Consider the following 27,917-nt stretch of genomic DNA (forward strand, 5'->3'; position numbering starts at 1 on the left):
CACAGGAAGCGTGAGTTTTAAAGTCTGAAGAGAATGTTGAACGGCCGTTGCTGGGATGACGACACCCTAGCTTAGGTTAATCTACAGGTTTGGGTAGAAAACCACTTCTTTCGGTACATGTTTTTTTTTCCCGAAAGGTAGACTCTACTTTCCTGTACCGTCTCCAGGTTTGAGGCTAGAAGTCGGTAGAGGTACAGTATTTCTGGACTTGTGTGACCACGAGAGCTCTGTTTTCCTTAAAGTATGGTAAATCGTACTGTAAAATTGACGTTCTACCGAAATGGGTAGATCTGCGTTTGTAAACTACCATCTACCGTCTTTTTTCCCGACATCTGCTCTACTCTACTAAGTACACAAAAACGAATGCAGTCTTATAGGGGATTCACACTCACGGGGAAACCTGAGGTCACGGGGCAAGGTAAAAGTTCAGACCTTTGGTCAACGGAGTGGAGCTGTTCACACCTGTGGTCAGTTTTCCCTTGGCCGCATGTTTGGCCATGAATTTGTGGCGGGGAATTAAAAAAAATAACCGTACTGCATTTTTGTAGTACATTCTGTACTATGTTTTGCATTCGCCATGCACGATTTTCCAATGAGGACTGTCTGAAAATGCAGGCTGTGATGCCCTCGTACAAGTAACAACGAGGGTTCAGAGTTCTCACCAAAGACAAGGTCTACGCATGCACGCCTTATAGCCATGGGATTTTTCCCTTGACAAACGCCCCGAGGCCCACGGCCACGGCTTTGCCAATTTTCCCCCGAGAGGTTCTTCCTTTCCCCCAGTACCATGGTTTTCATAACAACTTGCCATGGCCATGGTTTTACCCCGTTTTCAACTCACTCGTGTGCGGATCGTACTACGTGTGTGTGCATGGGTTTGTTTGTTCATTTGCTCCTCTTTCCCTACGTGCACAACAGGATATCTTTGATAGGGAAGACGTTAGCGCGAACTTGCGCTTTGATGTGCTGGACTGCCATATTAGTATTTGCTCACCAGAGGTATGTTCACTATGTTGTGTTCCACATGTTCTCAGGTGCTAGTGATATTTGTGCTTTGAAGTACTACTATTATTATAGTAGTTACTTCTGTATACAGTCAGACCTCGCTTATCCGATCTTCTTTTATCCGGATCCCTCGCCATCCGGAAGAAAATCGTTGGTTACCGATTTACAGCATATGTCATGCATACATACTATGTGTGTTTGATTATCCGGTTCCCTCGCCTATCCGGATAATTTTGTGGAAACCGGATGTGTGCGGTTATGCGAGGTCTGACTGTATGCGTATGTATGTACACGCACATACATACACACACACACGTGCACACACGTACACACACGTACACACACATGCACATACATGCACACACATGCCTGCCCTGTCCTGTCCTGAACATTGCTGTAAGACGGTCACATGTCCCCTCATACGAGGGGCCGGCAGACATGCGGTAGGTTGGTTGAGTACGGTACGCAGCACACTTTGCAGGTTAGCATCCAGTGAGAGCTCTGAAATACTTGGCTCAGCTGTGGAGTTGAAAGCCCCTCTTTGACCTGCAGCACCTGCCACATACGCTGCTGCAATGACACACACACACACACGCACGCACGCACGCACGCACGCACGCACGCACGCACGCACGCACGCACGCGCGCGCGCGCGCGCGCGCGCGCGCGCGTGCGTGCGTGCGTGCGTGCGTGTGTGTGTGTGTGTGTGCACCCATGTACTGTTCATACGAATGATGAAATGTTGTTGTATTCTTTTATTTCAATTCGCTCAGGGCACAGGCAATACTGCCTTCTCACCGGAGAGAGGATTCTCCGATTCCTACCAAAAATGAGCGAGCTCCGATGCATCACAGAACAGGTGCACTGCAGGCGCGTCGCTTCTATCACCTAGCCAACGTGGGAAACATAGCGATGGGAGCAGATGACGGTCTTGCCACCACTTGATAGCGATACTCGCTAACTCTGCACTCAGCGGCTGATCCCAACCACGTGCCAGCTTCCAGAGTTCCTGCATCAGGATCTTGCCCTGCAGCGAATATGGAGACACGACTCCGAGTGGATCGTAAATAGAAGCTACCGCCTTCAGTAGCGTGCGCTTCGTCCAGGGCAACTTGACATCATCCGTCTTGCCGACTGGAAAGCGCAGCTCGTCAGTTACCGTCCAGGTACAGCCAAGGACCTTAGACTCTTCTGCGGCTTCATCAGTACTCATGCGCCACTTGCGCAAATCCATGCCGACAGTACTCAGGCTGTGAACACTCTGCGCGCGGAATTCGTCAACTTCCTGTGGAGTGGATGCACTGGCCACGCAGTCATCAACATAGAGACTTTCACGTAGGTGGTTCAATTGCTCGCGTGACTTGGGATCAAGCTGCTCTGCTTCGGCATCCAGATGGTGTTGCAGGATTGCAGTCAAAATAAACGGAGAGCAATTGACACCAAATGGCAAACGGGTGAGGCGGTACGTGGTCATCTCACCCTTCTCATTGGGCCACAGAAACCGGACGTAGCGACGGTCAGCTTCCTCCAGGCCAACCATGAAAAAGGCCTTCCGTATGTCTGCCTGCATCGCAATTTCCCGCTCTCGGACACGCAGCAGCAAACCAGAAATACTCGGTAGGAGAGACGGACCGGGGTCCAGAACATCATTCAGGGATTTCCTACACTTCAGCGCTGCTGAGGCGTTGAAGACAACTCGGACTTTTGTTGTTGTCGGCTCAGCTTTGAAAACAGCATGGCGAGGCATATAATACCCATCCTGCTCCGGGTCTGGGTCGACTTCAACTGCGCCTAGCGCCATGTACTCAGCCAGCAAAACTGCGTCGTAGCGCTGCCTCTCCGGGGTGTCTGTGCCCAGCTTCTTCAGCTGCGCATTCGCTGCTGCCAACGCCTGCCACCGATTGTCCGGTGGACGCTCCTCACTGGCCCATAAGAGCCCAACCTTGAAACGACCGTCTTCCACGGCAATGGGGAAAGCTGGCCAGTTGCTGGACTGACCCACAGGCGCTTCCATCTCCCAGAGTCGGTCGATCTGAGACTGTACAACTCCCACCGTGCGCGTTGCTGACTTCCCGGGTGCAGGCTCACACACTGGCCCAAGAATCAGCCAGCCAAAGTCCGTCCGCCAGACAGTCTCCCCATCACTCTGCCGTTTCTCTTGGAAGAGGTCAAACGCGTGGTCAGCACCGATCATTAAATGGATCCCATCCGAGACACCAGGTGTAGCCACATCGCTCAGCGCTATTCCTCTCTCCTTCCAACGCTGCACACAGCCTGCAGATGGTTTCGGCAGAGACAAACTCAGCGACTCTTGCTCAAAGGCCTCGACCTTGATGGTGCGCTCGGTCGTCACTAGGTTGATGTCCTTGACTGACATTGACTGCATGGACTCGTCATGTCCAAATGCCTGCACACGCACTCGTTGACGGCTGAGGGTCTTGGCTCCAACGGCCGAAACCAGTGCTGTGGAAACAAAGGATGCCTGGGAACCTGGGTCCACAACTGCTCGGACTTTCCTGCTCCCGGTGGGTCCAACCACCTTAACCACTGCCGTCATTAGGCGCACATCCTCATTCCGGAATGACACGGCATTCACAGTCCTCCCGGGTGGGTGCAGTAGCGGGTGGTGCTTCTCCTTGCACTTGTTGCACTTGGCGCTCTCCTTGCATCTAGCCTGGCGATGTCCCCATTTCAAGCAGTTCCAGCACAACCAGTTCTGGTTTACGTACTTCTGGCGCTCCTGATACTCCAGGTCGCCGAGGTCTCGCTCAGCAGCATCCACGGTAACTCGAAACGACTTCGCTGTCACTATGTCACCCTCCAGTGCGGGCTTGGGCTTTGACGCGGGCCCACGTGCTCGGCCATGTGCCTCTTGGTACGACGTACCTGCCGCTTGAAATTCACCAAATGTCATCGAGTAACATTTCCTTTCAAACATAAACGCCTTGAGTTCAGGACTCCCTGCCTCCAGCACCAGCTGCTTGATCAGGGCGCCCATGACGCGCTCATCTGCTGCGTCGAATCCATCGTCATCAGCCTCACCATCATCATCATCCGTGCCACCACTACAGTCCACACCACCTGTGAGCTTGGCCCACAGGCTTACATCTTGTGCCATCCGCACACAGAACTGGTAAAAAGACTCTTCCGGGTTCTGATGAGTTGTGGTGAGCGCTCGCCAGGCCTTCTCCGGCGTCTTGCCGAAGGCGAGCAGCAAGTCTCTCTTCGCGTCATCATAACGACGGCAACCGTTACATGACTTCTCCAGTCGTGTCCCCACCACCGCCACTCTCAGTCTAATCAGCCACTCATCCTTGGTAAACCCTTTCTGGGTGGCCACGTCCTAGAACAACTCGAGGTACGTGGTGATCGACTGCCGATTGTCATATTTCGGCATCTTGATAGTCGTACGCTTAGTCACGTGACTCGTACCATTAACACTACTGGTACTCGCCAGTCTGCTCCGCGGACCCTCAGCTTGCGATACCGACTCGACCTCACGTTTGATGTCGGCCAACTTCTGATCATACTCCTCCCGCAGCTGGGCCAAGGACCTGTGTTCCGCTCGTTCGTTTCGCTCTCTAACTTCAGCCAAACGAGCATCGACATATTCTCTCAGGTCATTCTCCTTATAACCATACGCTGTACCGTTTCTGATAAACATGGCGTCCAGATCGCCTAATAATACTAACGATGCCATCCTGGCGTGGTCGCCAAAAAATGTGGCCAACAAGGCTCTTCAATATTACTTCACACAAGGGTCGTAGGAGACATCGTAGGCAACCTGGTTCCAACAATCACTCGATGGAAAGACAAAGAGATAAAAAGACAAACGACAAGAAAACCTGAACAAGAAGACCCGAAAAGGACCAAGATTTCCAGAAAAGGATAAAGAAAATAACGTAGTACCAAAGAAATGGAACCTGTTTGAGTCTTAAAAGGCTGCAGCATGGGGGGGGGGGGGGGGGGGGTCTTGTTTGTTTTGACTACGACTCTGTTGAATTAGAATTTTATTTTGACTTCCTTTGTCTCCCTGGTTTCTTGCTGCCGTGCATTGGCAAATATTGCAGGTACCACAGCTGTTTACGGACAACTTTGATTACTCTTGCCGAGATGACTTCATCAAGGGCGTTCTTGTTCATGAGGAGGTATGCTGTTTAGTGTCCTTGTGACAAATCTTACTCGTGTGCTAATGGATCACTGCTGGTGTGTCTGTCAGATTTCGTCATGCTATAATCGTGTACTCACGCGCACGCACACAACGTTGCCAGTAATGTTATAGTCTAGTAGTACTCTGTACTGTGTTGTGCAGTTTGCTGTGCCTCTCTTCAGCAATAGAGCGGTGGAGTGTGTGGTTGTAGATTGGTAACCTTGTGTACTACCGGGTATGCCCTCATATAGCCCTGCAGACAAACAGTATACAGGTCAGACCTCGCTATAACGTAATCTCTGGGGGATGGGAGAAATTATGTTATAGCGAGGTTTATGTTATAGTGAGTTGGGCACACCAATATGCAATATGTATGTCAAAATGACACTCTTCACTTACTGATTACAACTGTACTGTTTTACATACAAGTATGATGATGACTAGCAAAGATGTGTACATGTGTACAGGCTTGTCAGCAAAGAGGTGACAAGAGTCATGCAGTGCGTGTACTTGTACATGTGACAAGATTAGAGCCTATAAAAAGTAATGGGAGTAGTAAAATACCAGTATTTTACTACTCCCTGCTTCCGAGGTGGACGGCTCAGTCTCGAATTCGTCGCGAGAAGGCATGCATGCCGTGTACATAGTCATTTTTATACGAGTTTTTACGTTATGCTGAGGTCTCCGTGCGCCCGGGACCCAGCAAACAGTGCGTTATAGCGAACATTACGCTATAGCGGATTATGTTATAGCGAGGAAATTTTGTACAGAAGTGTTGCGGTTTCGGCAGGGACATTCACATGTGTACGTTATAGTAAGGTTTATGTTATAGCGGGGGTCGTTATAGCGAGGTCTGACCTGTATTCATTGTGTACATGCCACTGAATCCAGCAAAACTCAGCCTTCTCATTTGTCAACAAGTGACTAAATCTACCTGGTAATAAGCGCTGTCCTTTTTTTCTTCTTTTTTTTCTTTGCATGTGTTCATGTGTGCGCACGTGTGTGTGTGTGTGTGTGTGTGTGTGTGTGTGTGTGTGTGTGTGTGTGTGTGTGTGTGTGTGCGTGTGTGTGCGTGTGTGCACGTGTGTGTTTGTGTTGGTATGTGTTCATGTGCATGTATCTAATAATGTCTGTGTGTACCCACTATTGTCACCCAGATCACTGGACACAAGATCCACATGCACTTCATCGAGAAGGAGTATGCTGCTCGCGTATCCAATCTGCACACCTACGACGCTATCACGTGAGTAGTCAGCTCAAGACATGACTCTTGTACTTGTGAATGTACTCGAATACAGGAAATAGTGGGCTTTGGATTTAGCTCCTACTTCTGTAATAACCCAACGACATGGCTTGTAATAGTGTGTACAGGGAAATTCATCGCACACATCCACGGACTCCACGCCGGACGGTATCTTCTCTGAAGCAGGGGAGACTCCTCACAGCTGTTGGCACAGCTCTAAGTAGATTATTACTACTCTCCCATGGCCACTCTTCCGTCCTGAATCCACTGGCTGCCTGTGCTTGTGGCGGATAGACTTGAGCTCACTCGACAGCCTCCCTAGCTTCAACTCATTACTCCTCTCACACCGCCATCCTCGCTTGGGCGCAAGCTGTCAATGATTCCGAGCTTCCACAGTCCGCGTTGAACTCCGTCTTGGTGAATCACGACAATGTCACCCACGGCGATAGTGTCGACATCGGTGTGACATCCGATACGGTGGCTGTTCCGGTGCTCCAGCAGGTACTTGCTCTTCCACCAAGACCAGAAGTGACGCAGGAGCTCCTGCAAATAGGCATATCTGTGACCTACAGGCACTTCGTCTGGATCTTCAGCGCCCATGTCAGGTAGTGACAGAACTCTTCGGCCACATAGCAGGTGGGATGGTGTTAGCGGCTCTCGTACGTCCTCAGTCGAAACATGCATCAACGGACACGAGTTTGAGAATTGCCTCCACATCTGCGAGTAGTGTCAATAGCTCGTCAGCTGTAATCTGCGCCGGCCGCAGGACTTTCTTGACGCATCGCTTGACACTCTTGATGAGTCGCTCAAAGAAGTCACCCCACCAAGGTGCCTTCTCCAGACTGAACGTCCAACGGATGTTCTTGGCTTATAGGTAGCTCTTTGTCTCCGGCTCCACATGGAGGTCTCGCAAGAGACGTGCAGCCGCCTTGAAGGTTTTTCCGTTGTCGGACTTCACAACTGCCGGCACTAGTAGCAATCGTTTTGAACTTGGATGTACAGTACAGTGCATGTGCTACAAACACGTATGAAGTACTGTACATAATTGTGCTTACCCTGGACGTATGTTACACTGAAGTACTTAGTTTCACTGTGTGTTTGTTGTCTCTGGGTAATACCCTCAAGTTATTAAAGGAAACAAGGAACCGCTATGGTATTACATGAAGCGGAGTCTCTGCAGTGCAGTTGATTCATGTTGACTTGAATTGTTGTTTGGCCTCACTTTTATCATGTTGAGCACTTAACGCGGCATCTCATCCCAAACTACTAGTATCTGTAGGGGTAGAGGGCAAGAGAACTGTTATGCCGTTGTCTGTGCTGTGCAGTTGATTACTATCTGTATAGCTGGCATTGAGTTTGCTTATTGTGCGTGTGTGTGTGTGTGTGTGTGTGTGTGTGTGTGCGCGCGTACGCTTGTGCGTGCGTGTGTGTGTGCGTGCGTGTGTGCATGTGTGCCTGCTTGTTTACGGCTGTACACAGTACGGATGTAATACGTCGCTGGACCTATCCAGTTGTACCTGACATATGTATCCATGATGACACCGTCGGACGCGTCTACACCTACTCCAAACCCCATAAGTACATTGGCACTAATGTGCAGCTTGCAAGGTAAGTGCCTTGTCAGCACGCGTGACCGCAATGCACACAAATAATGTGACACAATACAACAGGACGTGATCAGCGCTGGTTCAACCGATACACTGCTGGTCGGCAGTTAGACTGGCATCAATTGGCTTTCCGCCCCAGCATCTCATCAAGATACTGTTTAGCGGTAGAACAGTACATTGCGCACCACCAGGGATGGTTTTATGATTGGTAGGGATAAACAATCTTGGTAAATACCCTGTACAAAACTGGCTAGTCTTGACAGCTGAAAGTTTTGCTAATCCATGCACAGAATGATCGTCTTGCTAGCAGGATTTGGATCTGCACCTCACAATGCTGCACACCAGCAGACTGCTTAAGTGAAGCTCTAAATCGCCTGAGCCATGTCTCATTCCTACATAGAACAGAGCAAAAAAAGCCCTCAAATACAACCTCTACAACTAGTGTTCTGTCGGATTGTGCCAATCCCATATTCTGTCTTTCTCTTCTGTGACAATGCAGGGATTGCACAGTGACGGAAGATATTGTTGTCGGCCCAAACAGCAAAGTGGGTGCTCAGTCCACCCTAGCCAACTGCGTTATTGGCGAGAACTGCGTTATCGGTAAAATGCTGCACTCTCTGACCATGTTTTCCTCTCACATTGTTGCCTTCTTACCTGTTAGCTGCTGAACAGTGTGAACAGTGCTTCTGTTTATCAATATAATCACCTTTGGTGCAAGTAACCGGCTGACTCCCACAGAGACAATTACCGACAATCCCTGGTATTACTTATATGTGTGTAAATCCCGGTATGAGAGGATGTTACGCCGTGATATCTCATGTCCTACTCATTCCACGTGGAGAACCCGCATTGGAGCACATGGCATAACACCCCCCCCCCCCCTCCCTAGTATCTACATACTGAACTACTGTTTACAATGGTCGCAGTGCACAGGTTCTACTATGAAGAACTTGCTAGAAATGTATTGGTGATTATGAATTTATGACCAACACGCTGACTGTACTGGCATTGCATGCCATACACACACACACTCTGTCTTGATTGGTGCCCTGGCTAACTGGCTACTTCATGGCATGCTACACAAAACACACACACACACACACACACACACGAACACACAAACACACACAAACACACATACAAACACACATACAAACACACACAAACACACACACACACAAACACACGCACACAAACACACACACACACACACACACACACACACACACAAACAAACATACAAACACACACACACAAACACACACGCGCGCACACACGCGCACACACAAACACACACACGCGCACACACACACAAACACACACGCACACACACACCCTGTGTTGACTAGAGTCCTGGCTATCTGCTGTCTGTGCACGTCTATGCAGGCAAGAACGTCAAGATCAACGGTGCATTCATCTGGGACAACGTAACAATCGAAGATAACTGCACCATACACAAGTCCATCATCTGCTCCAGGGCTACTGTTCACAGGTTGGTCTTGACTTGCGCTTGTTTTCCACTATATAAAATACCGACACATCGAAACATCTGTTGTCTGATGATTGTCTACTTGTGCGTGAAAGTCAGAGTCACAACACCTTCCTCCTCTTCTTGTTGTAAGCAGCTCTGCCCTTGGGCATCGAGTACTCCATTGGACAGCCTGGAACCTTTCTGTTTTTATCGAAATCTACTGCAGCGTCTGCAGCCTATTACCACCGTCTTTGTCTGAAAAAGTAAACAAGAGAACCAGGAGGAAGAGGAGGAGAAGGGGTGTGTGTGTTGGGGGGGGGGGGGGGGTCCTCCCCTTCATTTCCCTAGCCATCCTTGCATCACAATACTGAAATGTTTGTTCCCTTGTTTTTTTTGTGTGTTTCCTGCTCAGTGGTACGACAGTCAGCTCTGGCTGCATTCTTTCGTATGGCGTAAGTTTGCTTGTAGACGATGCCCATGGGCCTAGAGTCCATTAAGAAAAAGATGATATCCTAGCTTTTGGCCATAAACGGGTCAAATTTTGAGTTTTCTTCACATTTTTTTTGGCAATCCCCCGTGGAATGCTCTTCCAATTGTGTTTTTGAAGTCTATTTCTCCAAAAAGCAAGCCATAACAAGAATAGGATTTCGGCCAGGTTTTGCCCCAAAGCACTGAATTGGGGAAAAACCATGAAAATCCACGCTGTTCACTCCACTTTCATAACAGTACATCTGCAGTTAGAACCCCAGTTGAGGTGCCTTTTTTGGACCCTTTTTCAAGTTTCGAATCGCAGCACTGCACAGTGTACCACAATATCGTCAAACACGGGAGCTCTCCAGAGTCAGCGCTCATCTTTTTCTGAATGGACTGTACGCTCATGAGCCCTCACTTAGTCTTTGCTGGCTATGTTTGCGTAGATGAAACCTATCATGGGATATGTACCGATATGATGGTACTGGACGTACATATAAGGAATCGAAACCAAGCGTCCTCCATCAGAACGAGGCGGCGTGTGTCTGGTTTGTATTCTGCCCTGAGCAATTATCCGTGTGCAGGAAGCAATCAATCTCGTTCAGGCCATGTTTGTCAAAGTACAGTAGTAGTGCAGTGTAGATGCCACAGAGATAATAATTCTAATTGCCATTGGGTATGTTAAATTACTGAGACTTTCCAAACAACCGTTTGATAATTTTTCTCTTATGGTTTTCAAGTTTTGTAGACAAAGCTGAGTTGTTAGACCATACCATACTGTGTCTGCATATTCAAAAAGAGGCAAAATATAGCAACGTTTAAGAAAGATTCTTGCAAATATGAGTGAGATGAGAAGAATGTGAAGGTAGAGTACCAGGAGCGGAGCTGGGGCAGCGACATACATCATTAACATGCTCGGACCAGGAAAGAGAAGAGTCAATACGTACCCCCCCCCCCAGGTGCATATGGCTGCTTGCCAGTGCAATGTGCTTTGCAGATCCTGGGAAGGACAGAGGAACTGAGTCTGCTGGGGTGCATCCAATGATCATGGCCTCTGTCTTGACATCACCCATTGTGTGGCGTTCTGAAATGTACGAGTATCCGGCGAGTATCTGGCCAACCTGGCAAGCACTCTCTGCCAGCACAATGCTCTAGAGGTATTCAACCATGTTTGAAAAGCTACATCCGCTTTTCCTACAAGCCTCGAGAACAACAGGAAATTCGCTGAAAGCCGGATGTATCTTTTCAAACACGCTTCTAGACAAATTCCTCTGAGTCGTTTTGCGTATTGCTGTCTTCTTGATTGACAGCAGAAAGAAAGACGGGAATAAAACATCTCTGTTTTCTTTCTGCAGGTGATTGTTGGCCCCGACATTGAATTGCCGGCCGGGTGTAAGATAACTACTGCTCGCCAAGCCTGCACCGCAGACTCGTTCTCATTTGATGACGACGCGGCAGAGTCATCGCAAAAGACAGAATCGACTGAGTCAGAGGAATGTAAGTTTAGTTGTTTTGTAGCACTTCGCTATGGTCTGTGGTCTTGCAGATATATAATAATTAATAACTACACTCATTTTCACCCACTAGTGATGTGTGCGTCTGTGTGTGTGTGTGGTGTGTGTAGAAGCTGGAGTAGGTGTACTGTAGTTCCATCGTTGGTCATCGTTGGTGGCAGAGATTGTGTTAGTGTGGAGAATGTGTTCAGTGGTGTGTGTACGTCGCACACTCGGGTCGACGGTGGAAAGCATATGTCAGACTCAGCCAGCGCACAAACCATTGGCAATACATGTACATGTACAGCGTGGATGATCTTATGAACAGTTGCCGCTCCCACTCGCTACTCTGAACCTAGCTCATGATGCTCACAACCGCGCGCCATCCAGTGTAGGAATATGGCGAGCCGTTGTGAGGAACAATGGATAAGCGCATGTCCATGTCGTATTTCTGAAGTTGAGGTCCAAGCTGTGTGAGCATGTTTTGGATTGTTGGCTTGTTCAGTCGATATCGCTGTGCAAACTTGCGTTCCTCAACATCAGGAAATTGCCCCCCCCCCCCCCCCCAGACGTGTCCAAGTACCTGTCACTTCCACTTCCCAAGTGGCAACATCTTCACCAGATGGATGCGCCATCTAAAGTCTCCTATTCCGGGGAAGACAATCCAGTTCATCTAGTATTAGCAACGGCAGTGGAGATGCAGGGGAGAAGCAAGACGCTGTATGTGCTGCCTTCTTCAACACACGGCTGGACACGATTTCCTCTCCGGCAGAGTTGCTCGCAGATCTGCGACGGGATAGAAGTCATTTCGAGCTACGCGCTGCATACTGGAAGGCTTCTGAGCGAAAGCCCACAGCAGAAGATTCCCGCTCGGCATGTTCAAAACTCTAAACACTCTACAAATGCTCCAAAGTAGCAATTGTTAGTTGTCGTTTGTGTAGAGAAAAAAATACACCTGGCTTTTTTTTTTGCTTTTTTGCAAACATCGTGCCTCGAAAATCATCGCCCGTTGCCACGGTCACCAGCTTACCCGCACGTACTTGGGCCATCCCAGATATTCCCGTGTGAACCTGAATCAAACGCTCACATTTGAGTGCCGTACCTGTCGAATCACTCGCAGATTTGCCTGTCATGTGAATCACCTAATTAATGCGTGGATAGTTGATTGTGACCCAAGCCTGGTGCTGACTGCTCTGAAGCAGGACAATGTGCCATGACTTTGTCTGTTGGTATGTGCTGTGAATGTGTGTTGTTTCTTGGAACAGCGACATCATCCAACCCGATTGAACTCGGCGAGCAAAGCCATGGTTATGTGTTTGAGGCGGTGGCAGACCCAGATTCAGATAGAAAGGAGACTTGGGGTAAGTAAGCTTGTGCTTGTAGGTGTAATGTGAGTAATGAGTATGGTCTCCTAGTCACATACATGTATATTCATATCTGCAGTCCGTGATCATACTCCGCTGCGCAATGTTTTAGAGATGCATGTACCAGCCATATGATGCATGTACCAGCCATATGATGCATGTACCAGCCATATGATGCATGTACCAGCCATATGATGCATGTACCAGCCATATCATGCATCTAAAGCACTGTAACTCTTCAGAATGGGCAGCTTCGCGATGTGCCAGGGCGGCGAAATCCAAGCTGCATGTCACTCTGTCTACTGCATATTGTGTTGGGCCGAATGAATTTCACCAAGTCCGTTTAGCACATCCCTGCATAGTTATCATTTAGATACGCGCAATACTTGTTTTATGTGTACGTAGTAATGTTGAAACGATCTCACCGGGTACTCGTTAGCTCGCTCGCCAGAAACTCGGCTCGTTTGTGCGGCCAGCTCGTTTGCACTAACGAACACCGTACACTGTACTCCGCACACATGTCGACCAGGGAGTCGTAAGTATTTTTACGACTCCCTGGTCGATCGAGAGTCCAGTCCCGCGCAAGGTAAAAATCACTCGCAGTCAGAGTGACTGTATGCCTGTACGACACTGAGTTGTTTCAGTTGTCGTTGCAGCTTTGGTGGACTCTATACTGTTGTCTTGTTCTGCATCTGCTGACCCATCGAAGGACATGCTTCGGTCAACTCTCCATTCGAGTGAAAGTTACGCTCAGTCGTTTGGAAGTTTTCTCCCGCGATGCAGCGAAGAACAGGGCTACATGAACTTGCAAGCTTTGCAAAACGGTCTATTCTTACAAAGCCTGCTCAACAACGGCGCTGAAAAGACATCTCGACACCAAACAGCAGTCCGAAGTGAAGCAGCAGCAACCCTAAATGCCGGCGGTGATAATTTGAACCAGCTGAAAAAAATCGCACTTCAAAAAAATTATTCAAATAATCTTAATTGGATACTTCAATGAAACTCGTTAGCTCGCTCGATAGCTTGCTCGTTAGTGGAACTGATCACTCGTTTGTTATAGATACGCTCGTTTCAACACTAGTACGTAGCACTGCTGAGGATGAAAGGGCGGCAAGGAAAGTATTGACAACCTGCCTCAAATGTGCCGTTTGCCACAAAATAGGTATCACTAACATGTATGTCTCCAAAGTTCATGAAACGGATGTGTACAGTAGTACATTTGCCTTTATTTGTTTTATGAGCATGATGTACAGTTGACCCTTGTTTACACACACACACACACACACACACCCGGCTAGGGCTTCGTGAAAAGATGCATGGGTGAAAACAGAAGTGAAAAACAATGTACTTCACTGCAGTCATGCACACTGACATTTCTAAAGCGCAATCTGACTCGTTTGACAGCATGACGGGCAGTCAGCTGCAAACAGCCACTAGTATCTAGGTGCTGTGCACTGTTCTATCGGCTGTTTCACACAGCAGCACACAACAGTTACGTCTGCTTCAATTGATCACCTGTGCATCGGCGAATTGAGGAGAAACGAGCGTGCACTGTACTCAAAGTGAACAATGGATCATGCTGCTCTACCATGCCTTCTACTGCAAATACATGTATTTGAAGTAGTAGTTTAGTTTGAATCATGAGAAGTACATCATGTGTGCAATACAGGTGATGACTGTATCTTTGGTGTGACAGAGCACAAGTTGGCCTCAATTGTGCCCCGCGTTTGTGCACGTGAACACGTGTTCTCATGTGTGTGTGTGTGTGTATGTGTGTGTGTGTGTGTGTGCGTGTGTGGGCGTGTGTGTGTGCCTCGCACCTGTCGTTAGGTCTTGAACCTTCAGCATCTGACACGACGTGCGATGATGACCGCTCGGATGACGAAGAAGACGAGACTGTGTCTACCCCCGAGAGTGATGGCGATGGTGAAGAGGATGATGAGGCAACGTGTAAGTAACGTTAGTTAGTGATCGGTTTACTATGTGTTGCTTGTTTCTGTGCTCCTGCTCAATGGAATCTAGGTGTGGTGAGTTGGATAGCTCTCCACGTGTTGTGCTCTCCCAAACCTGCAAACACTGGGCTGGTGCACTAGTGCTGGCTGCTACTAGTAACTTGTTTATGCACTCAGGATTTCATTGAGCAGCACTGAAGTGGTGGGGTGAGCAGTCGACTGTGGCCCTATGGATGAGCAGTCGGTTTATGACTATGGCCTTATGGGGCGAGCGTTACTTTTATGACTATGGTCCTATGGGTATCGATTTACTTTTGTGTAGCTCCACTGCTGTTTCTAATTCATGACGTTATCCAGCTCACGTGTTCTCTGTGTTTTTCAGTATGTCCTGTGCAACTGTTACTCCTGTTGACTTCTCTGCTTCTGGCAGAATTGCCTTGGAGCATGTGCAGTAGTATTGCCTGTTGATTATGTTCTTGTGTTCTTGTGTTGCCCTGTCTCTGCGCAGACTTCTATCGGGAGGTGCTGGACAGTGTGCAGAATGCCCTCGAGGAGAAGATCAAGCCGGAGAATCTCATTCTGGAAATCAACGGCTCTAAGTACGTGTTGTGAATGCATGTGCTGGTGTTGCTCCGCTAAACAAGACACGTGTAATGGTGCTGGCTGCAGCTGAGCCCTGTTCAGTCAGTTACCACACCAGTCCTAGCCTACTGGAAAAGGTTATTGATGCTGGCTGGGCCTCAATTGCCACTGGTATACTTTGGAAACATACCCTTCTGCTTCACTCAATGCAAAGACTAGATGAATGATCTGGTTGTGAGTTACTTGCTGTAAGACTGCGCCACTTGTACCCCCGTAGTGGTGCTGTGTTCTTGGCATACATTGTGTACATTTACCTACCAATGTTGTTGACGATGCACGCTACAAAGCCACAACAGTTGGCCCGATCAGTCCACAACTTCAAGTGTCATGCCATCTCAGCCAAGCATCATCAGGTGCTATGACCGCCAGCATACAGAACTCACTATTCTCAAACCCTATGCTGAGGGGGAAGTAACACAGTTCACTTGTAGCACTACAATGCGCTAGCTGCGCATACCGGTTGCAACCAGTGTTGACAATGTGCATGTACCGGTGTGTGTATTGTGTGTATTGTGTGTATTGTATGTATTGTCTTATTGCATGTGCGACTGCAGGCACGCATACAACATGACGATTGAAGGCATTCCCCTTGTGCTTGTGCGAGCAATCGTGATGATTGCATTGCGTGCTCCAGCAGACGGATTCAAGGCCAAGCTTACCTCAGTAAGTGATACACGTGTGTGCATACATACACACATACACACACACACACACACACATGTGCGCGCACACACACACACACACGCACACACACACACACACACACACACACACACACACACACACACACACACACTTGTACTTGTACTTGTTGCTCACTGCCAAAACTGGTCACGTGGGTCTCCCCGGGAGAGGGGAGAGAGACTCAAAAGGAATCTTGGAAAGATGGCTCAATTGGCTATTGAACCGCCCAACGGCCGACACCCCCTGAAATCCCCAAAACTCTGGGTGGACTTGAAAATGATCCCACTTATGGGCTCACCACACCTCAGTAAGTGGGTGTGGATAAGGTGCAGAAAAAGGAATGACGGCATCAGGGTATCCGTCCCGGGATCCAACTGCAGTTACCCCTGCCCCCAGTGAAGGTAATACTTGCTACTAGTGTGGGTGGCTAAATCAGAGTGAATCTGATATAAGCGTCACTAGCACCATTGATTACACAAGAGTTAATCTAGCCAGAAGCAGTCCATGGTTAACAGGTATGTATACTTCAAATGGAAAGTATATAACCCTGAAACCAACAAAGGTGGCAGATACAACAATACACCATCATGCAGCCGAGCCTGTTGGCAACAGACCCAACACAATCAGGCATAAGTGTACCCACCAACCGAACTAGCTGGCACACACACACACACACACACACACACATGCACGCACACATGCAGCCCTCTCATTGCGGAGTGGATGGTTGCAATATGGCCAAGACGGCAAGAGATGTGAGGAAGGCATCACTGTTGTATGTAGTCCAGTACTGTCAGACCTTGCTTAACCGCACACATCCGTGTTCAACAAAACATATCCGGATAGGCGAGGGAACCGGATAATCGAACACACATATTTAGGACATAATGTATGTATGCATGACATATTCTATAAATCGGTAACCAACGATTTTCTTCCGGATGGCGAGGGATCCGGATAAAAGAGGACTGGATAAGCGAGGTCTGACTGTATACAGTGGACTGGATAAGCGAGTTGTGACTGTATACAGTGGACTGGATAAGTGAGGTGTGACTGTATACAGTGGACTGGATAAGCGAGTTGTGACTGTATACAGTGGACTGGATAAGCAAGGTGTGACTGTATACAGTGGACTGGATAAGCGAGGTGTGACTGTATACAGTGGACTGGATAAGCGAGGTGTGACTGTATACAGTGGACTGGATAAGCGAGGTGTGACTGTATACAGTGGACTGGATAAGCGAGTTGTGACTGTATACAGTGGACTGGATAAGCGAGGTGTGACTGTATACAGTGGACTGGATAAGCAAGGTGTGACTGTATACAGTGGACTGGATAAGCGAGGTGTGACTGTATACAGTGGACTAGATAAGCGAGGTGTGACTGTATACAGTGGACTGGATAAGCGAGTTGTGACTGTATACAGTGGACTGGATAAGCAAGGTGTGACTGTATACAGTGGACTGGATAAGCGAGTTGTGACTGTATACAGTGGACTGGATAAGCAAGGTGTGACTGTATACAGTGGACTGGATAAGCGAGTTGTGACTGTATACAGTGGACTGGACAAGCAAGGTGTGACTGTATACAGTGGACTGGATAAGCGAGTTGTGACTGTATACAGTGGACTGGATAAGCGAGTTGTGACTGTATACAGTGGACTGGATAAGCGAGGTGTGAGTCAGTGACTGTATACAGTGGAACTCATCTACCTCACCATACTCTCTGATAAGACATACACTTGCTTAGTACAGAGACTACAGACATTAGGGAGGTTTAGTCCCACGTAATCCGTGGGTACTTTACGTGGGTGTACCACGTGATACTCAGTGACCCACGTACAGACGTTTTCTGATTCACGACATGCCGTGTATGGAGGCTCACCCACGTTCCGCCAGAACGTGGGTGAAAATCAGAATGGAGCGCATTGTGCAAGCTGTGAGGGTGCTCAGCTGAAGAAGTTTCCGAAGCACGAAATCAAAATATTCGATGAGCTTCTTAGGCCCGGGTAGCTTCGTCTTTGACCAGGTTTGGGCCTTTCGCTTTATGCTTTTGTTTGTTCCGTGTGACTAAACACAACATTGCAACGTGGGTGCCCATCATCCACTTTACGTGGATCACCCACGTACGCGTTTCCGTTACGTGGGAACTAAACCTCCCTATTGCCCGGAGCACAGGTACATTGCTTAGTACAGACATTGCCTGGAGCACAGGTACATTGGCCAATACTGAAGTATGTTGCGATATGATGTACTCTGGTCCTTGGACGCCAACTACTTCCAAGTGCACTTTCCTGTTCCCCATGCATGATGTACGTCTTGTCAGAGCTCCAATGTATTCTTAACCCGTTGCACGCCAATATCGTGTATATGCGTTGCTCGGAACTTGCTCCATATGAACACTGAACTGCCAACTGCATGTATACGTGACGCACAAGTAGCTAAGATCTATCGACACGGGCTAGATAGTATGAGGCTTTCTGGGCCAGCCAGGCAGTCCATATCAGCTCTCTGGGATTCGTTCAGGTATCCCTGAAGACGGCGGGGAGACCGCAACAGCAAATGACGTGCGATGCGAGACTGCTAACGTGGCCCTCGACTGTGCTATCTCTTGTTTTGGCCAGACGCCATTGTGCCAAGCGCAATGCTACAGCTTTGCGTGGGAAGGGGTTTCAAACGAGAGAGCTTGGAAGCTCAGGGCCCTACGCTATGCTTTTTTGCCTTGATGACCTAGACAAAAAAAAGCATAGGGATGTTATAAATTCTTTAAAAAAATCCTCTCTTTTTTTAAGACATAACCTGGGATTCGAACCCCCACTATCGCGCGCCCTGCATGCATCCCCCGATACACTTCGCATACATACTAATTCTTCCAAGTTGTTTCACATTGTGATCTGACGGCAAAAAAGCATAGGATGCTATAAATTTTTCAATTCTATTTTTTTTTTCAGGCATATCCTGGGATTCGAACCCGCACTATCGCCCTACATGCATTCCCCCATACACTTCGCATTCATACCCATTCTTCCAAGTTGTTTCACATTGTGATCTTGCATTTGAAAGCCCTATTTGAATATGCATTGTGGCCAGCCGTCTTTGATGGCACGGTACGGTAGGGGATAGGTACGGGACAGGTACGATCGAGGGTAATACGACACCGTCTCCCGTACCGTACCGTACCGTCAAACACAGCTGGCCACATACAGCTGCCCGCAATATTCAAATAGGGCTTTCAAACGCAAGATCATAACGTGAAGCAACTTGGAAGAATGGGTATGAATGCGAAGTGTATGGGGGAATGCATGTAGGGCGATAGTGCGGGTTCGAATCCCAGGATATGCCTGAAAAAAATAGGAGAATTGAAAAATTTATAACATCCCCATGATTTGTTGCCGTCAGATACGGGATAGCGCCAGGCGTGACACAAACAAGCAAACAAACAAACAAACACACAAACACACAAATACCAAATTAAAGCTGTGTGGACCCTGGCTAGCGCCAGACGTTACTGAAGTAACGTCTTCTGCATAGCTACGGGAATAATTGCTATTTGCTACCCTTCTAAGGCAGTGTGAGTGCTGTCAAGTAGCAGTTGTGTGTAGTAAGGCGCTGTACTTTATAGTAACACTTCCAGCACACCCAGTCAGCCGCACCAAGTCCTTGGCTACAAAATAAAAGAAGAAAAATCCCTCAGTCTCTACAAATCTTTCGAAATTTTCACTGTGCTTTCCCTCTTTTCTCTCTGTTTTTCTTTGATGTGTTTCCACAGTCCATGCAGTACCTGCGGCCTGTGCTTCTCAATTATGTACGACCTGAGTTCCAGCAGAAAGCCATCACCGAGATGGAAGTAAGTCCATTCTACATAGTGTATGTACATGTACGTCTGCTGCTGTGAACCCTGCACCAACAATAGTGATTCTGGCACAAACTCTCAACTCCTGGGACACTGCTTTGAACCATGCACCAACGATAGTGATTCTGGCACAAACTCTCAATTCCCGGGACGCTGCACCATGCATCAACAATAGTGATTCTGGCAAAATTCTCAATTTCCGGGGCACTGCTTTGAACCCTGCGTCAACAATATTGATTCTGGCACAAACTTACTGCATTGAACCATGTGTATAAAGTCCAGTTTATACTTCATTTTGCGCACGGGGAGCGTGTAGTAACACCCTTCGCGGTGAAAAGTTGGTTTGTGATCTACATGACTACTGGCTTGCCCCATTGCGTGACCATTTGTCGTACGCATTGCACAGCACTCCCGTGCGCGCCATGAGGTATATTTATATCGGGCTGAATGATAAGATGATTGCAAAGTCACCAAGAAGCGTTCTACAGCCGTATCCTGGAAGAGATCTTGACGATATCAGTACCATTGATGTGTGAATGCGTACCTGTAGTCTCGTTGAGTATGTATGTGAATGGTGTCGTGCCACTGAGTAACGTAGTGCATGGCCACAGGAGTGATGTTTTGTTTTATTTCGCTACGTCCTTTTCCTCAGACTATCTTCCTTCGCCAGAACATTGTACAGCACTTTCCCTTCGCCCTACACAAGCTGTACGACTTTGATGTGCTGGTAGAGGATTCTATCTTAGCGTGGAGTCGCAGTCCTCTTCCCAGCGCTGAGCAGTTTGACAGTGCAGTTGATGTAGGAGCTGCAAGAACACAGGTAAATGGCCAGCCGGCTCCGGGTGTTCTCTTTTCATTGCGCTCTCTTCAAGTGAAGAACACGTTGGTATTGGTATTGTGTGTAGCTCGCGGTTTTCCTGCCGACTTGAATTCTCACGTGACTGACTCACGACTGCCATCCAGAGCACACGAGAAGTCTATCGAACCGTCCACTCGGCAAACCTGCAAGAAAGCACCACTCCCTGCTCAATGCACAGTGTTTCGGGGAATTCACCCCTCATCGGTTGAGCTTGAGTAGGCTGAGGAAGAGTATGCCTGAAGAGCACCACTTATATAGTGCTCTCCAGGCACAAACATCACCAGGGATACAAACTTACAGAGACACTCCGTTTCCAGCGCGACAAATACCTCGTAAACACCAGATAGCAGCGTGAGTCAGTGTCGCTCATGGAGGTGCTGGAGATGGACTTCTCGTGTGCTCTGGATGGCAGTCGTGAGTCAGTCAAGTGAGAATTCAAGTCGACAGGAAAACCGCAATCTCCCATGTCTCTTCAAGCGTTAATCTTAGGGGCAATGGGGGTAGCTAGGAGGGTTCAGGTGTTAATCTTAGGAGCGATGGGGGTAGCTAGGAGGATTCAGGTGTTAATCTTGGGGTAGTGGGGTAGCTGGGAGTGGTTTGTGCGATGCTTTTCATAAAGGCAGATCATCGCCTCAACATAAGGTCTAAGGTACTGGATTTGCACTGGTCCTAGCCGTTCCATCCTTCACACCTGCTACAGACGAATGTCACTTATCCGACCTTTTCGGGAATCAGGTATGTTGGATAACTGAATATGTTAGAAAACTGATATCATTTTTTATGTGCATATATGGCTGGATTTCACTGATTTATGTACACAATACCCAAATAAATTCATGCATATTCATGAATTGCTCCATGTACACATACATGTTAGCATACTTGACCACATTTACTTCAAGTAAATGCATATTACACCGTATATAAATACATGTTTATGTGCATATATGCTCAACCAGCTGCAAGTTATGTCTATTGCCTAGAGAAAAGTGAGAAATCGGATGTTGAACTAGAGAACTAGCGCGCTTCTTGGCTGCCTGGCTAAACAAGGCATGGACGTTGGCAACAGACAACATGGAAACATCATTTTGCTGCTCGAGGTACTGGAGGATAGTCTCAAAGGCAGTACAGGCTTGGCCATGCGAAATGACACACACTGGCTCGTCATCCTCGTCATCCTCGTCTGAGTCCGGTTGGTCAGGGAGATGCTCGGACATCACCATTTCCACAATGGCATCTTCGTCCAGTTCCTGCTAGCCAGGATCACCAGCGTCCAGAGAAAGCCAGGCCTCTTGGTCCTCTGGTGCAACGTTCAGTTAGTCCAAGAGTGGAGTGACCTCGTCGGTGCCAACTGAAGCACAGGGCACAGCGCCGGCAGATGCTCCAGTATCAGCTGGTAGTGGCCACAGCTTCTTCCAGCTTTTCATCAGTGTGTCCTTACTTCGGACTTGGTCCCAAGACCTCGCACTCACGAGGACAGCATCCTTGATTGTCAGCCCCTTCATAAAATCTATGACCGTGGAGTGCTCCGCATGCTGCTCCTCAGTGACAGCCTTGAGCAGGAGATCCCTCCGGTACAAAGACTTGATGTTCTCAAGGACGCCTTGGTCCATCGGCTGTATCAGGGAGGTTGTGTTCGGGGGCAGGAACATGCAGGTGATCTTTCCATCACTGGAGCAGAGAGCTGTGGTGTCTGGGTGACTTGGTGCATTATCCAGCAGGAGAACTGCCTCAGCTGGCAAACCAAGTTTCCTGAGCTCACTGGAGACGGTAGGTACAAATCTGTCGTGGAACCACTTTGTAAACAGAGCGCCGTCCATCCATCCATTTCGCTACGTGTAGTAGTGGACTGGCAACGTCTTCATGTCAACATTCTGGAAACAGCGAGGCTTCGCACTCTTGTGAATGAACATGAGGGGAAGAGAGACGGTTCCACTAGCGTTGGCGCAGGCCACCAGTGTAACGCGATCCTTCGATTTTTTCGTTCCACTTGCAGATTTTTCGCGGCCAGTAACAAGCGTCCGACGTGGGAGAGCTCTCCAGTTCAGGCCAGTCTCGTCGCAATTGAAAACATTGTCTCGAGTCAGGTTTTGTTTGTCCACCATTTCTAAGAAGCGCTCGCGAAACGGACCGACGGCGGACTCCTTGGCACTCAGGGTTTCACCTTGGCATACCAGGGAGTGCACGCCATGTCGATCCCGAAATCGCTTTAGCCATCCTGTTCCAGCGATGAACTTCTCCGTAGCTCCTGGATACAGACGAGGGAAGAGCTGAGCGGCCTTCGCGATCAATGTTGGACCACTGATTGGCACACCTGAGAGAAAAGGTACGAGCAGAAACGAGCGCTCAGACTAGTTCGTCGTTCACTTTCACTTTCGTGGTTCACTTTTTACCGTAAATTACGGGTGTGGACAACTCACCTTTGCAACGTTCCTGGACGAACCATGTGAAGACAGCTTTGTCTAGGTCAGGATAGTCGGAGTCGTGCATCGCCTTCCGCTTCTTGTTGCAATCGCCACTCTCCTGCTCGCGAAGAAAGGACTTCAAATTCTCCTCCGACTTGACGATGTCATGAACTGTGGCTCTACCAATGCCGAATTCTTCAGCAATACGCTGATGAGATGTGCCTTTCTCTCGTACCAAACGACAAATCTCAAGTTTCTGGTTTATGTCCAGAACAACGCGCTTCCTCTTCGTTGGCTTTGGTGTTGCCATACCGAAAGACAGCAGTTTCAGCAGCTCGATCGCAGGGACATCTACAGAAACGACAATTCAAAAGCGAACGCTTGAAGTATTATATTAGTTAAACAAAATAAATTTACTGACCGGAGTCATAAATTTGCCACTCCCGGGATTGCTTGTCGCACGCGTTTACTCGTGTACTGGGTGCACGTGTGATTATTAGTAAATTTTACTGTTGAGAGTCATAAAATTACCACTCCCGGGCTTGTCGGATAACCGACGTGCTCGGATAACTGGCAACCGGATAAGTGACATTCGACTGTACTTAGCTCTATACATGTACATGTCTGGCGATTGCCTTGGTCCTGCTGCAACAGTGCAACCAGTCACCAAGAATGTGTTTGAGTAAATCAACATAATTATCACACGTCGTGTATGGTATTTAGACCATGCACTGGGCATACAATTGGGACCCTGACACCTAAGGGTCCAAGTGTCCCTGCATGTGTTGCTCTCAATTCCATTGTAGTAGTTTGGCAGATGGTTGGTATCTTTGCACATTGCTCCCATGGCTGGGTTGCCATTGTGTCCGCGCTGCTTCACATGCGCACACGCTCCGCGCCTTTCTCACTTCACACACAGACACACACGCACCACCAACATCAACATCACCAACAACACCACCACACACAGCCCATGCGTGTCTCTTCTCACTCCACTTTACACGCACGCCGCCCGCACCCATTCTACTTTAGTTATGTTGGGCTCAGTCATGGCTGCACGCTTAGTTAATGTTGGGCTGTTTTGTCAGACACAGCAAGCTTTTATCTTCTCTGTTACGATGGGTCTTGCTGAGCTCCGTGCGAAGTTCAGAGAGTTCTGGTTCTGGTGTCTAATTCTTTTACTGTTCCTTCGTCTGATGATGTTGTACTTGGTCATATCTCTATCTATGTACATGAATTCCAAGGCGAAGGCGTTCGTTGAGTGGCTGGAAAATGCTGAGGAAGAGTCTGACGATGACGACGACGACGACGAAGCAGAATGAGTTGTGTATCAGCCATGAAGAGCGCGTAAGCAGTCTGCGGTCGTACTCTAAGCTGTGTACATAGAATGATTGTGTGTGTGTGTGTGTGTGTGTGTGTGTGTGTGTGTGTGTGTGTGTGTGTGTGTGTGTGTGTGTGTGTCTTGCTGTTTGTGTCCTGTACCCATTTCACCGCTGAATGCCCTGCCTTTGCACCCCCACCCCCTTACAGCACTTTGTTAATACCAGTCTTCAGTGTATAAAGTGAACTTGCCGTACTGGCACACAAGTTGTTTGTTTGTACAAAGGGCCCCCGTGTATATTGTAAGGCTCAAAGTGCCTTCCCACCTTACCACTGTACAGTTTCCCCGCGTTTACTTCGTACTGCTTTCTGTCATTGTGTGTGTGTGTAAGTATAAGTTTGTGCTTGTGTGCATGTGTGCACATAGACATACGACAGGTTTTTTTTGTCGGCGCCCTGTTGCGAACGGTTTTCGTTTCCCCTTTTTAAATCATGTATGTGCTATGAAGCTGGTAGTTTGCCGTCTCGTAGATAATTCCCCGCAACACATCACACAAACCTAAAGTGGCTGAAATTCATTATTGGCCACAGTAACCTTTTTTTCTTTTTCTTGAAAACTCCTGAAGAGGAAGGAGAAGGATATTGCTGTGGCGATGCATGCATGTACATTCCAATGGAGCTGATTAATAGTGCTGTGCAATAGCTATGAGCATACTCAAATTTGTTATCTGTGGTGTAGTGTCGGTTGTTGTCCAATGTGTAATATTGTTGATGTCGCCTCTTCACAGTGTTTTCCACCAATCTATACAGTTTCGTCTGCTTTCTCTTTGGAAGTTCTCTTCCTGTTAACGGTGCCATCATTATTTGTACCAAGTTTAAATTATAAGCCTGGAGTCGACTGAGACTGTGCTCAAATGTACACTTGTTCCCATGTTGGCTGGTGCTGATTTGCGGGCTGTTGTTTGTACATCGTTATGGCATGTAAAGAACCCTGGGTTGTTCTTGTACAAGCCAACGTAGGGCCTGGGTTTCTCACTGCAGTACACTCAAACGCCTCTTATCCGGACGCCTCAGATACGGGCACGTCTCTCTACCGGGCACCTTCAGCTTGAGTTCCTATAGCACAAATGCGTCGAAGTTGGGTTTTTTGAACTTTTTTCCGTATGTGGAAGTGCTTATGTTTCACTGCCAACCTATGTAATCCCCACATTTTTATCAATGGGTTCCTTTTGTATCCTCAACATGTGCAATACGTGCCAAATAAACTTCTTCAAAAAATGATATCATACATGGTAGGTGAGTTATTCTGAGATACGGGCAAATCTGAGATACGGGCAGTGCCCGGTCCCAAGGTGCCCGGATAAGAGACGTCCGAGTGTACTGTCGGGCGCCGAAGAGCTGAGTGCCGAAGAACTGAGTGCCGAAGAACTGAGTGCCGAAGAACTGAGCGCCGAAGAACTGAGCGCCGAAGAACGACCAGGCTAGAATTTCGTCAAGCACAGCATACCAATGAATACTTGACTGCACATAGACTGCAGTACGTGAAAATAAGAACGGTGTAGGCTAGGAAGCTGATCCCCAGTTCTTCAGCGACTGACCGTACTGTACTTCAGCCATTACTTTTCTCAAATCAAGTGAACTAGGGAGTCATAAAGTATGACTGTTGCGACTCCCTGAGTTGAACACTCGCACTGGTCTCTTTAATGTCAAAGTCGCCTCACGTTCACCTCACAGCTCACGTTCACCAAACCTTCGCGCATCGGGCCCATCATGAGGGTAAAAGATTTTGTTGTTAAACACTGAGAAGTGAGAACATGTGTAAATGGCTGCAGTGGAGTTTGCAAATCAGAGTCACTACAATGTAGCTCTAGTATGTTAGCGTTGAACACATACTGTGCAGCTTCAGCACTGCAAGCACAAGAGCGCAGATCCCGCCCGTCTGTGTGCTGGCATTTCATGGATGTGCGTACAATTCACTCTCTTCATTGCACAATTGTAGGTCTCAACAAAGCTATAAACGAGAGAGCTTGGAAGCTCAGGGCCCTACGCTATGCTTTTTTGCCTAGCTCATGATGCATGTTATTAGAACTGCCCCTCATGATCGGATTTTCTGGCCTTTTTGGAGTAATACATTGACCTGCTGAGCCAATGAGGTAAAATAATTATATTCCATACAGTACGATGCAATACAATAATGTCCTTGCCTTGATAGTGTGCTTGTGCTTAACTGTTGCTGACGGCCGAATGCATGGTTGCCTGTGGAGCACATTACATAACTTTACAGTCTCCTATAATACGCATCCTGTCCGACGGCAAAAGAGGCTGCGGATTTAGTTTTTCTGCACGTTATCAGCAATGACTACTGATCTTCAGCAACTAATTGGGTCTCCTATAATAGGCATCCTGTCTATGCTTTTGTAATGCTAACATAATGCTCGGGATAGCACTCGCAACTGATCTTCAGAAACTTAGCCTGCCTCTCACCCACAATAAGACTGTTGTTATGCTCATCGTTCCCAAGCGGTCGCTGGTTTCTCCCACAATTTCATCGTACTGTTGTACGACATACTATACGACATCCTTATACCGTACAACACCGTATTGATGTCTCTGATGGTACGGTACGGGACAGGTATGGGATAGCGCCAGGCATGCCGATGGCACAAACAAACACAGAATTAAAGCTGTGTGGACCCTGGCTAGCGCCAGACGTTACTTTATAACGTCTTTTGCATAGCCACGGGAATAAAACAAATGATGCCGACATAACTTCTTTCTCCGAAACGGCTTATTGTATGTCTGTTATGCAGTCTGATCTACAATAAGGGCGCGTTTGGTTGGAACCAGGGAGTAGTAAAATACAGTGTATTTACTACTCCCTGGTTGGAACGACCTGGAACAGGATTCACCAGAACAGCGCGTTTGGTTGGGACTGCACCTGTTCTGGGTCAGCCAGAACATGTTCTGCTAGACCGAGGAGTTTCACTTTTTCACAGTGAAACCTGGAGTGAAACCTGGCGGGAACATAAATGTTGGTCCCGAATGATCACGTGCATACGCTTTTCGGTTGGACTCGCTGTACCATACAAAGTGACCATGATGACTCATACACATTTTGAAGAATGCGCCAAGTTTGGCACATTTTTTCCAAAAATTTGCTCTGTGTTCTGGAGTACCGTTTGGTTGGCATGGAGGCTGCTCCACGTGCACCAGCTGTTCGATCCTGTTCTAGATCGTACCAACCAAACGCACCCTAAGTGTACAAGCATGAAACGTACATACTCGTGTGTGTGTGGGGGGGGGGGGGGGGGGTGCACATGATTGTGACGTTTTTCATTACTTCGAGTATTAGTAGATCACTGTGCGTAACGTTAGTTACTAGCTCAACTACGGAACACT

At 48.0% G+C, this 27,917-nt stretch overlaps 1 protein-coding gene across 1 annotated transcript in view; it reads left to right on the forward strand.

The window, feature by feature from the left end:
- The window catches only part of LOC135805923 (translation initiation factor eIF2B subunit epsilon-like), a 31,792-nt gene extending 5,993 nt beyond the window's left edge, over positions 1–25,799 (forward strand). Inside the window, exons 7-21 of the mRNA XM_065320044.1 lie at positions 919–999; positions 5,076–5,153; positions 6,313–6,398; positions 7,878–8,006; positions 8,505–8,605; positions 9,392–9,497; positions 9,889–9,928; positions 11,303–11,444; positions 12,706–12,801; positions 14,635–14,754; positions 15,265–15,355; positions 15,953–16,061; positions 19,851–19,928; positions 20,587–20,754; positions 24,443–25,799. Coding sequence (XP_065176116.1) covers positions 919–999; positions 5,076–5,153; positions 6,313–6,398; positions 7,878–8,006; positions 8,505–8,605; positions 9,392–9,497; positions 9,889–9,928; positions 11,303–11,444; positions 12,706–12,801; positions 14,635–14,754; positions 15,265–15,355; positions 15,953–16,061; positions 19,851–19,928; positions 20,587–20,754; positions 24,443–24,520 — 1,503 coding nt within the window. The 3' untranslated portion in view covers positions 24,521–25,799. The remainder of the gene's footprint in view (positions 1–918; positions 1,000–5,075; positions 5,154–6,312; positions 6,399–7,877; positions 8,007–8,504; positions 8,606–9,391; positions 9,498–9,888; positions 9,929–11,302; positions 11,445–12,705; positions 12,802–14,634; positions 14,755–15,264; positions 15,356–15,952; positions 16,062–19,850; positions 19,929–20,586; positions 20,755–24,442) is intronic.
- The last annotated feature ends 2,118 nt before the right edge of the window (positions 25,800–27,917 follow it).

Source organism: Sycon ciliatum, chromosome 1 (genome assembly GCF_964019385.1).
Source record: "Sycon ciliatum chromosome 1, ocSycCili1.1, whole genome shotgun sequence".
Lineage (NCBI taxonomy): Eukaryota > Metazoa > Porifera > Calcarea > Leucosolenida > Sycettidae > Sycon > Sycon ciliatum.